The 13,199-nt window shown below is 50.1% G+C and overlaps 1 protein-coding gene across 1 annotated transcript; it reads left to right on the forward strand.

The window, feature by feature from the left end:
• The first annotated feature begins 74 nt into the window (after nt 1-74).
• ZNF74 (zinc finger protein 74) lies at nt 75-12,908 on the forward strand. The gene is given in 6 exon segments (XM_061169397.1): nt 75-466; nt 775-860; nt 8,356-8,482; nt 8,882-8,977; nt 9,381-10,904; nt 10,907-12,908. Coding segments are annotated over 6 exon segments (1,905 nt in total). The 5' UTR covers nt 75-438; the 3' UTR covers nt 10,951-12,908.
• The last annotated feature ends 291 nt before the right edge of the window (nt 12,909-13,199 follow it).

Consider the following 13,199-nt stretch of genomic DNA (forward strand, 5'->3'; position numbering starts at 1 on the left):
CCCCTGCGCGGCGCAAAGGCTCCCGGGAGTTGTAGTGCGCGTCCGGTCTGCGCAGGCGCACGTCTCGCGACGGCCGCCAGGAGCTCTTCTGTGGCGGCTGCGGTCCTGTGTGAGGTGGGTCAGTTCGGCCGCGCGTCCGGCCGGCCGTCGGTTCATCAGCCCGTCAGCCCCAGGCCTGTGTGCCGCCCCCGCGACTCCCAGCGCCGGGCGGCAGAGCCCGAGGCCTGGCCGGCCCGCGCGGGCCCGGACAACGTCAGTGACGGGCTGGTGGGGCGAGCGATGGGGCGAGAGCACAGCTCGGGGCGCGGGGCGCCTGCGGAGCCCGCCTGACCCCGACCCGGGGCGCGGGCCGGCCCCGCGGGGCTGCGCGAGGGTTCTGAGCCCCAGGAGCTGGACCCGACCCGCCCCCGCCCGGGGCGGCCGCCGAAGGAGGGCGCCATGGAGGCCCCGGAGCCTCGGGAGGCAGGTACGGTTGGCTCGTCAAGCCGTGGGCTTGTGGATTTGCACGGAGAGGGCGGGCTGGGTTCCCGGAAGCGCCCCGGATTCAGGCCTCCTCCTCTTCACCGTGGGCACCCCGGGGATGATGGGGACGGGAATGGCGGCGCTTTTCCTCCGTAACGGGAGTGACCCACACACTGAGTAGCAGAATTAGCCCCGATGCCCTATCAGGTTGTGCCGAAGTTGGGGCTCCCTTCCTGCCTCCCCTTCATTCTCCCCGTGCTGGGGGTGCCTGGTGGCTGTGGAGCAGCCTCTTGACTCATTTCTCCTTTCCAGCTCCGTCGTCTCAGGACCCTGCTCTTCCCCTCAAAGAGATTCCAGAAGATAAATTGGGTCAGGGTCTCCTGGAAGGCAGGTCCGAGGTGAGTGGCTGTCTTTTCTTTTTTGAACATTTCGTTGTTTATGTGGAGGGTTGGCACCTTCCTTCGGCCGCCCAGAATCTTCAGTCATCCAAGGACCGCCCCCCCCCCCCAACCTGGGGGCCTGCTCTCCAGTCCTCAGGAAGCTCTGCGCGTGGGAACAGGTCCAGGTGACGTCGGGGTGTGCCCTCAACATGAGTGTATGTTCCAGCCTGATTCAGTCCAGCCATGCGTCTGTTGCCGAGGACTGTGCTGTGTGCCCAGCACTGTGCTGGGAGCTCTGATGAGTGGTTCTAGTGCCACCCAAGCAAGTAGGTGACAGCTCACATGAGATCACTCATCTCCACACTCAGGCCCATGGGATGTTTGTGGCAGTTGTCCTTGTTTGGGGGAGTTTTCCGGGATGGAATTAGGTAGGAGAATGTGGAACAGCTGATGGAAGGGCTGCATTGCAGTGCTGGGGTCAGAGTGATGGTAGGGGGTGCGTCCCTGTGTGCTTTTCCTCTGTACCCAGCTCCTGACATGGGGCCTTCATGGAAAAGCTTGGGGTTTTAGAGGATCTGTGGGCTCGACAGGGAATTGGCCCTGGGGCCACTTCTGCAGCTGGGAGAGGTGCAAATCCCTCCTTTTACAGACTTTGGGTTTTGCTCCTCATTTTGTTCCACCACCTAAACCACCCCCACTCGTCGTAGTGTTTAGAAAGGTGCACTTGATAAAGACAGTGTGAGGTGGTGAAAGGTCAGGAGGGTTGAGAATCCGTTGATTTTTTTAGGATTTGGCAATTCTGTTAACTTACCACTTGAAAAGTAGAAATGACTGTAAAACATGTATGGTGAGATATGCCCAGCTTCTGTAATGTTAGAATGTTCTGTAGTTCTGTAAGACACTTGGGAGACATGACAAGCACATGCAATATGTGATCTTTGATGGGTTATAGATCCAAAAATTCTATCAAAGGCGTTTAGAAAGATTGAGAAAATTTGAAAATGTGCTGTATCTTAGATCATGTTGTATGAATATTTAATTTCATGGGTGTGATTATGGCATTGTGATTGTGTCAGAGAACATCCTTAGGAGATACAGGCTGAAGAATGTAAAGTCAGATGTTCTGATGTCTGCAACTTACCTTGAAAAGGTTCAGGAAAAAGTGGTGTCTGTCTGAGAGTGACCCCCTCGGGAGGTACTCCCCTTCTTGTGCACAGATATTATTCCTGAAATACCAGCTTCTCAGGTCTTTGAGTAACTGGTCCTCTCTCTGAAGTACTCTCCTCTCCCAACAGTCTCATAACTACGTCAAGGGTTCTGCTCTGCTGGGACATCCCCTGTGATCTATTCTGACTCCTCCGCTAGTTTCATTTCCACATCTGCCTTTTTTTTTTTTTTTTAAATGAATTTATTTTATTTGTTTATTTATTTATTTTTGGCTGCATTGGGCCTTCGTTGCTGCGCGCGGGCTTTTCTCTGGTTGTGGCAAATGGGGGCTACTCTTCGTTGCGGTGCATGGGCTTCCATTGCAGTGGCTTCTCTTGTTGCGGAGCACGGGCTCTGGGCATGCGGGCTTCAGTAGTTGTGGCACAGGGGCTTAGTCGCTCCGCGGCATGAGGGATCTTCCCGGACTAGTGCTCGAACCCGTGTCCCCTGCATTGGCAGGCGGATTCTTAACCACTGTGCCACCAGGGAAGCCCCTCCACATCTGCCTTTGATTCCCACACCCTTTTGCTTCCTGTCCTGCAAAATGAAGACACACCACACATGGGCTTTTCCTGGTGGGTTGGGAATACCCCTCAGAAAGTCCTGTGCCAGGCTCAAATCCTGTCATGCTCTTGCCTGTTGACACCTCCATACTGAAGCCACGTAGCCTCTGACAGTGCTCTCTTGCCAGCACCGCATTGTGATGTCTCTGGAGCTTTGTTTCTGCCCATTTCCTCCTTCTTTCTGCCAGTGCCATCACCATTATGCTTCATCCCTGCATGCCTCAGTTATGGGCACGTTCTCAGTGTATGTCCTTACTCCCACCTTCTCATCTCCCTGAAATCCGGTGGGTTTTTTGAATCAGGTTTATTGAGGTATAACTTATACACAGTAAATTTCTCCAATTTTATATATGTAGGATTTGGTGAGTTTTGGCAAGTGTATACAATTGGGTAACCAGCACCACAATCATGATGTAGAACTTTTCCATTACCCAAAAATTTCCTTCATGCCCCTTTGCAGCCCATCTTCTCCACCCGCCCCCTTGGCATCCAATATAATTTTGTCTTTTTAAGAATTTCATGTGGAATTATAAGATATGTAGTCTTTTGTTTCTGACTTATTTCAGTTAGCATTATGCTTTTGACTTCATTTCCTTGTTTGAATCAGTAGCTTGGTCCTATTGATTGTCTAGTGATATTCCATTTGTTTTAGGTTCCTAGGGCTGCCATAGCGAAGTGCCACAGACTGTGTGGCTCAAGCGATAGAAATTTATTGTCTCATAGTTCTGGAGGCTAGAAGTCTAAGATCAAGGTGTTCGTAGGTTTTTTCTGAGCTTCTCTCCTTGGTTTGCAGATGGTGCTTCTCTGTGTCCTCACGTTCTCCCCTCTGTACATATTTGTGTCCAAATTTCCATTTCTTATAAGGACACTAGTCCTACCATTTTAGGACCCATCCTAATGACCTCATTTACCTTAATTACCTCTTTAAAGGCCTTGTCTTCAAATATAGTCACATTCTAAGGTATTGTAGCTTAGGGCTTCAACATATGAATTTGGAGGGACACAGTTCAGCACATAACATTGTTGCATATGTGCTCCACAATTTGTTTATCCATTCACCAACTGATGGACGTTTAGGTTGTTTCCTGGTTTAGGTTATTACAAATAAACCTGCTATAAATATTGGAGTACAGGTATAGATGTGTGTTTTAATTTCTCTTGAATAAATACCCAAGAGTAGAATGGCTGAGTCATATAGTAAATATATGTTTAATTATTGATTTTATTGGTCTTTGCAGAGAACCATCTTTTGGTTTCATTGGTTTTCTCTATTGCTTTTCTGTGCTCTTTTTCATCAATTTCTGGTTCTTATTATTTCCTTTCTTTGGCTTCTTTTTTTTTTTTTTTTTTAGATTTTTTGTTTTGATGTGGACCATTTTTTTTAAAGCCTTTATTGAATTTGTTACAGTAGTGCTTCTGTTTTACGTTTTTGGTTTTTTGGCCCCAGGCATGTGGGATCTTAGCTCCCCGACCAGGGATTGAACCCACACCCCCTGCATTGGAAGGCGGAGTCTTTTTTTTTTTTTTTTTTTTTTAATTTATTTAGTTAGTTAGTTAGTTTTGGCTGTGTTGGGTCTTCGTTTCTGGGCAAGGGCTTTTTCTAGTTTCAGCGAGCGGGGGCCACTCTTCATCGCGGTGCACGGGCCTCTCACTGTCGCGGCCTCTCTTGTTGCGGAGCACAAACTCCAGACGCGCAGGCTCAGTAGTTGTGGCTCATGGGCCTAGTTGCTCTGTGGCATGTGGGATCTTCCCAGACCAGAGCTCGAACCCGTGTCCCCTGCATTGACAGGCAGATTCTCAACCGCTGCACTACCAGGGAAGCCCCAGAAGGTGGAGTCTTAACCACTGGACCACCAGGGAGGTACCTACTTTGGCTTCTTTTTTTTTTTTTTTGAAATGACTTTTTGCTTTTAATTCATTGCATAAAATGCTAATGTCCAAATTCAGGCAGGTCTTACCAACCATCAAGAGCTTCAACCTTGCTAACAGCTAAGTATGCACTTTTTTTTTTTTCCAGTAGCATTGTTTAATCAAAATAATAAAATAAATATACAATCAAATCTACATGAGTAATTATGCAAATATCACTCCACCTACACCAGTGAATTCTTTTTCTTTTTTTTTTCACAACACACACTGTATTTTATTTTTACAAGAGGTAAATAAATCGACACCAAACATTGTAAATGGATGACCACAACAAAAGCAACAATGATTGCAATTACCAAACACGAAACACACTCATACTATGTCATAATATTGACATTCAGTCCAGTAATCCTCCACTGTAACAGCTCCTTTACTTTGCAGTGAAAATTGATTTGTATATTTTTTGCCTCTGAGTCCTTGTGGGATTTTTTTTTTTTTTTTAATTCAAACAGAAAGTCACAAAAATTATAATCATCCTCATCAGTTCACTCAGTCCCATGTAATTAATTTTTTTTTTATCTTGATCTTTTGTTAGCACTTTTATGAATTCATCAGTTTTCCATTAGAGTTCTGAAAATGCTTATTCATTCAGTTCAGCAGTATAGTCAGTTCAGAAACTTGTACTTGTCAGAGTCTTTTCCATGAATTCCTCGAAGATGAAACCCTTTTATAGGAACATTTTTGTGAAAGCATCAGAGTACACCCAAAACTGTCTGTAAATGACAAAAGACTTAAAAATGACCATGGTTAAAGATTTGATGAAAGTTCATAATAATGCAATTAACAAGGAAATTTAGTTATTTCTGAGATATACATTTTAAAGTAATAACTAGAATTATGACTTAACATTATACCAGAACATATAAGATTTTTAGAAATTTCATGTAATATCTGAAACATTTATATTAACATATTTCCATACAAATAACCCAAAGAAAATTTAGTATTAGTTGTTTTGTTTGTTTGTTCGTTTTTTTATACTGCAGGTTCTTATTAGTCATCAGTTTTATACACATCAGTGTATACTACTTTGTTTTCTTAAGGGTGAAACTGAGGTATTGATTTGACACCTATTCTCATTAGCATTCAGTGCTATAAATTTACCTCTAAGTCCTGCTTTAGCTATATTCCACAAATTTTCTGTTGTATTTCCCTTTTTTTCAGTTCAAAATAGTTTCTGATTTTTTTGTAATTTCTCCTTCAACTATGTATTATTCAGGAGTGTGTTGTTTAATTCTAAATATGTGGAGAATTTTCTGGATATCTTTTTTTTTTTTGCAGAGGGGCTGCTTTGTGTCTTCATTGCTGCATGCGGGCTTTCTCTAGTTGTGGTGAGCGGGGGCTACTCTTCATTGTGTGTGGGCTTCTCATTGTGGTGGTTTCTCTTGTTGCAGAGCACGGGCTCTAGGCGCACGGGCTTCAGTAGTTGTGGCTCGCGGGCTCTAGAGTGCAGGCTCAGTAGTTGTGGCACACAGGCTTAGTTGCTCCGCGGCATGTGGGATCTTCCCGGACCAGAGCTTGAACCCATGTCCCCTGCATTGGCAGGTGGATTCTTAACCACTGTGCCACTAGGGAAGCCTGGGTCTTACTTTTTAAATTCAATTTGACAATCTCTAGTTTTTACTTGGGATATTTAGACTATTCACATTTAACATAATTATCGATATGGCTGGGTTTATATCTGCCATTATGCTATTTGTTTTCTACGTCTTGTATCTTTTTTTATTCTGTTTCACCCTTAATGCTTTCTTTTGAGGTAAACAAATACTGTTTTATGATACTCTTAATTCTTCCGATTTCATTAACTTTTTTCCTTTTAGTTACTTGATTGGATTCTGGACGGAGTGAATTTTACTTTGTTGAGTGTTGGATTTAATTCCTTAAATGTTCTGTGATGCAGTGAAATTACTTAGTGTCAGTTGGATCCTTCCAAGGCTTACGTTTAGGTTTTGTTAAGGTGGATCCAGAGAAGTCTTTAATCTCAGGCTAATTTTGCCCCACTGCTGAAGCAGCATCCTTCTGGGGACTTTACTCGGTGTCCCATAGAGCAGGAGGACATTCTCTCTGGCCGGTTGGAGCACAGACTGTTCCCAGCCCTGTTTGAGTTTTAATGATTGTCCTGCATACACCTCTTTCTGCTGTTTCTTTCCCTGGTTTGGGGTCATTTCCTCCCAGGCACACTCCTGTCATTCCTCAGTCAATCTTGAGCACATCCAGAGTTCCAAGTCTGTGTGGCTCCCTCTGCTCTGGCATGTTGCCCTGAAAATTCTAGTTTCCTGGTCTCCCCAAACTCTGTTCTCTGTCTCCTCAACTCCTTGGACCACAAGCTCTGTCTGGATTCCCACTCCCTGCACTGTGATCAGGGACTGCTTCCATGTGGGAAGGTGAGGCTCTTGTAGGGCTCACTTTGTTTGTTCTCAGGGGTCTCTGTTTTGAGCTGTCCTTTGTCCAGTGTCTGGAAATTGACCATTGTTTCATACATCTTACCCAGTTTACTAGTTGTTTGAGGTTAAGAGGGCAAATCTGGTCCCCGTTACCCCTTTGTGCCTAGAAACAGAACTCGAAACCCAGTTTTTACCAGGCTGCTTTTTTTTTTACCAGGTCACTCCTTGGGCCCATGCTCAGAACCTGTTCACGCCCCTGTCTCCCTCCTGCCTTCCCCCCATGCTGCCTGCTGCAGAATGCAGACGCTGTCACCTTGGGGTAGATATCTATCTTCATACTCTGGCCACTGCAGCCTCCCCCCGACCCCGCTCCTCCCTGACTCCAGTTCACTTTACTGCTGAGGACCTGCTTGCCCCACCACTTCTGTGTCCCCCCCACCCCCACCCTACGGTCTGCCCTTTTTTTTTTTTTAGTATTATTCATTTAGCTGTGCTGGGTCTTAGTTGCGACAAGCAGGATCTTCGTTGCCGCGTGCAGGGTCTTCAGTTGCAGCTCGTGGGATCTTTTTAGTTGCGGCATGAGGGATCTAGTTCCCTGACCAGAGGTCGAACCCGGGCCCCCTGCATTGGGAGTGCAGAGTCTTAACCGCTGAACCACCAGGGAAGTCCCTGCCTATCTTCTAATGCATCCCTGTCATGACTCTATGTGGCCTGGGCTGCTCTTTGTTCTCTTCTCATGGGACAGGCGCTGGGTCTCCAGCCTCTTGGCGTGCCCAGCTGGAGAGGTAAGAAGCCCTGGCCGGCAGAATACTGGGGTTCCAGAGCAGGAGTCACATAAGGGAAGTCATTTGGGACTTTCAGGACACTTGGAACCGGAGTGACCGAGTCGGGGGGGGTTACCCCGAGACCAGGGGCCAGTGTTGGGGGAAAGTGGGAGCAGGTTGCGAGGGGTGGGCTGGGATGTGGCCCCAGGAGGGCAAGGGAGCAGGGGTCTGGCGGGAAGAAGTGGGGTGGCAAGCAGAAAGGACACGGAGCAGTACAGGGTCCTTCCTTAGGGTGCAGTGAGGGCTTCCTGTCTGGGGTTGGGGCCTTTTGCAGTGGTGGGACTTGAGTAGGGTTTTGGGCTCTTTGTATTATATTTCAAGTTCTGTAAGTTGGCCAGAACTTATGGCCTCAGCCTCTGCCCCCACTGCAGCACCTACATGCAGGCTGCCCAGTTAGCTGGGCCCTCCCAGGCCAGGCCGCGTGGCAGTTCCTGGCCGAGTTGTGGTGTGTGCGTCGGGGCTGTAGGACAGATGGTGTCTACAGCCCTATCTTCTGCGCTCAGGAGGTCACCCAAGGTTATCTCTGCTACTGAGGTCCTCAGTCACCCAAAAACGCAAGTGGACTGACTCCCATCCTGGGTGAGAGAGAACACGTGTGTCATTCCAGGAGTTGGTGACTTTCAAGGACGTGGCCGTGGACTTCAGCCAGGAGGAGTGGGGACAGCTGGACTCCCCTCAGAGGGCCCTGTACCGGGATGTGATGCTGGAGAACTACCAGAACCTTCTCGCCCTGGGTAAGATGGCTCCCAAGGTGAGGAGGGCGCAGTCTGGGCATCCACCAGTCTGTATGTGTTCCGGAGTCTCCTTTGTGGTATCTGCCCCAGGCCCTTGTGGCACCAACTGGCATCTTTGCCTGGAAGTGTGGCTGGTCCCGGGGTGGGGCCCAGAGGAAAGGGAGGGGGTGGACAGGGCCCTGGAAGCCCAGCCTGCCCTAGATAGGGGATGTCAGTATCTGTGGGGTCCTCAGAGCACACACGTCAATATGGGTTCCATGTCTGAGGCCTCCTTCCTTGGAGCTGGCGCATACCTCTCCATGCCTCAGGCCGCTGGGGCCACTCCAGGGCCGCTGGGCCTGTGGGCCGGGTCTGGAGAGCACAGCACCCAGAGCCACGCCACTTTCTCCCTTCGCGCAGGGCCTCCCGTCTGCAAGCCAGACGTGATCTCTCACCTGGAACGAGGCGAGGAGCCATGGTGGGCACCTAGAGCTGTCCCTGGAGGGGCTGGTACAGGTGAGCGGGATGCACTGGGAGGATGTGGAGCCCCACCCCACCGCCCCATGGGGCCCGCTTTCCTTCCGCAGTCCACTGCTCTGCTCCGTCCGCACCTGCTCAGTGCCCCTCCTGCTCCTCTGTCCTCCCCCTCCCCCCCCCGCCCCCCGGCTCTTTTCAGAATCCCCTGGCTTCTCCAAGGCTCCTTTCCCTCTTTCTTCCTCCTCTTCCCTGCTCGCCGGCCTGTCTGCCTTGCCCTGAGCGCTCCCCTCCGCGCAGCCCTGAGCTTGCGCTCTCTCTCTCTCCCCCTGCTGGTCTCTACTCTCTCTCATGCACTTACCTGTGCTCCCGGCAGATCTCAGCCCTGAGCCCCAGCGCCGCACCTCCGCCTGCTCTCAGAAGGTAGTATCTCCATTTCTTATAGAACCAGAACGGGAGCTGGGGCCTGAGGTGCAGGAGCTGTGGTCTCAGCAACTGTGCGTTTACAAAGAAGAACCGTCATGGGAGCCGATCGCAGGTGGGCTGGCGAGGTCCGGTCTCCACAGCCCCGGTCCTGGCGACAGGGGCGCCCAGGGGGGCCCGGCGACTGCTCTGTCACGATGTGAGGCCGCCAGCGCCAGGGACGGTCCCACAGAGGAGCACCGATGGGGCCATGCGGTGTCTGAGGAGGCTCTTGGCCGGAGGTGCGCCCTCCTGGCCCAGCCCAGCCTTGCCACAGAAGGAGCCTCTCCGGACGGCTGCGTGGGGAGCGTGCAGTCCAGCAGAGCCAAGCGTCAGAGCCCGGGCACCGGGAGCGGCCCGTTCGCGTGTGGCGAGTGCGGCAAGGCCTTCCAGCGGAGCGCAGCCCTGGCGCTGCACCGGCGGTGGCACGCGCGAGAGAAGGCCTACAAGTGCGGCGAGTGCGGCAAGGCCTTCACCTGGAGCACCAACCTCCTGGAGCACCGGCGCGTCCACACCGGCGAGAAGCCCTTCCTCTGCGGCCAGTGCGGCAAGGCCTTTAGCTGCCACTCGTCCCTGAACGTGCACCGGCGCGTCCACACGGGCGAGCGGCCCTACAAGTGCGGCGCCTGCGACAAGGCCTTCAGCTGCAGCTCGCTGCTCGGCATGCACCTGCGCGTGCACACCGGCGAGAGGCCCTACCGGTGCGGCGAGTGCGGCAAGGCCTTCAACCAGCGGACACACCTGACGCGGCACCGCCGGATCCACACCGGCGAGAAGCCCTACCGGTGCGGCGCGTGCGGCCGGGCCTTTGCCTGCCACTCGTCCCTGACGGTGCACGAGAAGCTCCACAGCGGGGACAAGCCCTTCCAGTGCGGCGACTGCCAGAAGGCCTTCAGCAGCCGCTCCCGCCTGACGCTGCACCAGCGTGCCCACACGGGCGAGAAGCCCTTCAAGTGCAGCCAGTGCGGCAAGGCCTTCAGCTGCCACTCGTACCTGGTGGTGCACCAGCGCGTCCACAGCGGGGAGAAGCCTTTCCGCTGCAACGAGTGCGGCAAGGCCTTCAGCTCCCACTCCTACCTGATTGTGCATCAGCGCGTCCACACCGGCGAGAAGCCCTTCGACTGCAGCCGCTGCTGGAAGGCCTTCAGCTGCCACTCGTCGCTCATCGTGCACCAGCGCGTCCACACCGGGGAGAAACCCTATAAGTGCGGCCAGTGCGGCCGGGCCTTCAGCCAGAATCACTGTCTCATTAAACATCAAAAGACCCACTCCGCGGAGAAGCCCTTTAAGTGTCATGAGTGCGGCGAGGTGTTCGGCTGGAGCGGCCCTCTGGCGGAGCACCGTAGGCTCCACAGCGGGGAGAAGCCCTTTGCCGTCCAGTTCGACAAGCGCTTGCTGAGCACCTGCTACGTGCCTGGCAGCCTACTGGGCACAGGGGGCTCTGGCGGGAGCAGCGTGGGCCCTGTCGATGCCCTAGACGTGGCTGAGCTCCTGGGCGTGGTCCCGCCCTTGGCCGGCAGGAGTTCCCCATGGGCAGCAACCCCAGAAATTAACTCATGTGTGCGAGAGACACCCACCTGCCCACCTGGAAACACCCCTTAAGGCTGTCACCTCCTGGGAAGGGATCCACCATAGGAGAGGAGAATTGAGCGTGTTTGAGGATGTACCTTCATCCTGTTTGTTTTTTTTTTCCCGTCCTCTTTTCTTTGATGGGTTTGGAAGTCACTGAGGGGGGACAGATCTTCCCTGCATATGAAAAGGAGGTATGTCAGTCATGTGTCCTTGGACAGCCTCTTGGTGTGATTTCGATCTGGAATTTCCTTTGTAAACTCTTATGTTTAGAATGATAATTTTAAAAAAAAAAACTGAATTATGAACAGTATTACTTCTAAGTGAAAGTTATATTCCAGGAGAGGAGAATAAGCTTTTTTGGGAAAAAGCAAATTTCCTGGACTCGCTTCGCTCACATAGCTCTGCTGCAGAGTCATGTTGTTAGTGACAGCGCAGCTGTCTTGGAACCTGGCCCAGCATCCGCATAGCTGGGTCCTAACATGCCAGCCTCATGCCTGGCCACCTCGTCCATGCTGGAAGCTGGGAGGACACGGGTGTGCCTCCAGGGTGCAGTGTTGGCACACAGGTGTCTGGAAGCATACCTCCACCCCGGCTGGCGAGGCCACCTGCAGGCCCGCTCAGGTACCACGTAGGTCAGCCCTATGAGAGGAGCTGGGCCCCGTGCTCCCCTGAGAAGGAAAAAGACGGTGTTCATCTGGGATTCGTATCATTTCTGCTCAGTTCTAAGCAGATATAAGCTGCCTTCTCAGTGATGATACTTCACATTTGTATAAAGTGCTAGAGTTTATGAAATGCTTTTTAGTATACTTTTTAAACTATGGAGGCAAAATAACCACATTTCAGAAAATACGGAATTAAGGGGAAAACACCCATAATTCTTAATAAAATTGCATTTCGCACTTTGGTATGTTACCTTCTGCTTTTTGATATTGCATTTTTACATTAAACACGGTATATACAGTCCAACATTCTAATCTTTTTCCCCTGCTTACCTGCATAGCAGGACTTCTTTTTCCCGCGGAGCCTCACTGTCTTTGGAGCTGTCCTTCTGGATGGGGGCGTGATGTTCTATTAGCTGTTTTTTTGTTGGATGCAGAAGTTATTTCCAAGTTTTCACTGTTACAAGTCATTCTTCATATAGCATCTTTTTGCATTATCCTTCTTTAGCGTTGTCTTAGAGTAGATTTCTAGAAGTGAGAGTTTTGAGATAAAGGAAATGAACAGCTTAAGGCATCGTTTTAGTATATTTTTGGTTGTGTGATAACAAAGTAATACCGTCTCAGTGTGAGGAGAACTGTCAGTAGTGGTCAGGCGCGTCCAGGTCTCAGAGGCCGACGCTGCTCCGAGCTGGGTCCAGACGGGCTTGCTTCTGGGTGCCACGGCGATGATTGGAGGTGTCCACCCCCATTGTTCCTCCAGCGTCCCTGGGGCCGGTCTCAGGCCCTTCCTCCATGACAAACAGGGAAAGTTCTATTGGACAACTGCACTGGCAAAAAGATAAAATCTCGGTTTGATTCATTATCATACTCATTTTTCTTATTTTAAAAGAAATTCAAATGCAAACATCTTGGGGGGCCCCGGGCACCACACCTGCTGTCTGCCTGGCGGGGCTGTTAACGCCCTCAGCTGAGAGCAGCACCTTGCTCTTTGATAACCGGTGAGGTTGAAATGGAACGTGTTCTTATTATTGGTCTTTCTTCTTGAAAACTGTTTGAAATACCCTTTGGCCCCCTTCCACTGAAGTCTCGATGTTCTTTTATTTACATATAAACTTTGTTTTCTGATCATACACATAATACATGTATATTGAAGAAATTTGGGGAAAAAAATCAAATTTATAAGAATAAAAATAACCCTTAGAATCAGTTCACAGGTCATGACCTGGAGATGCATTTCCTTCTGGTTTTTTTCTCTGCGTGTATACACGTCTTTTTTTTTTTTTACAAAAAAGTGTAAAGGGCTTTATTATAGGCAGAATTGTTTAAGTCAATAAATAAATTTTTAAGGAATTGTACACGTTCTGATTCATTCCACTGCCAATCACCTTAGCTTCTCCAGTATTAGAATAATAATCTTCAAAATAGCCCTTTCAAAAAAGAAATTTTGCTCAATCTATAGTTGTGATAGTCCACAATTTTTTTAGTTGGGCTTCTTTGATCTCCAATGGAACATTGACACACTTCAAAAATTCCCCTCTGGGCTTCCCTGGTGGCACAGTGGTTAAGAATCT

The sequence above is a fragment of the Eubalaena glacialis genome, chromosome 15 (genome assembly GCF_028564815.1).
Source record: "Eubalaena glacialis isolate mEubGla1 chromosome 15, mEubGla1.1.hap2.+ XY, whole genome shotgun sequence".
In the NCBI taxonomy this organism is placed as follows: domain Eukaryota; kingdom Metazoa; phylum Chordata; class Mammalia; order Artiodactyla; family Balaenidae; genus Eubalaena; species Eubalaena glacialis.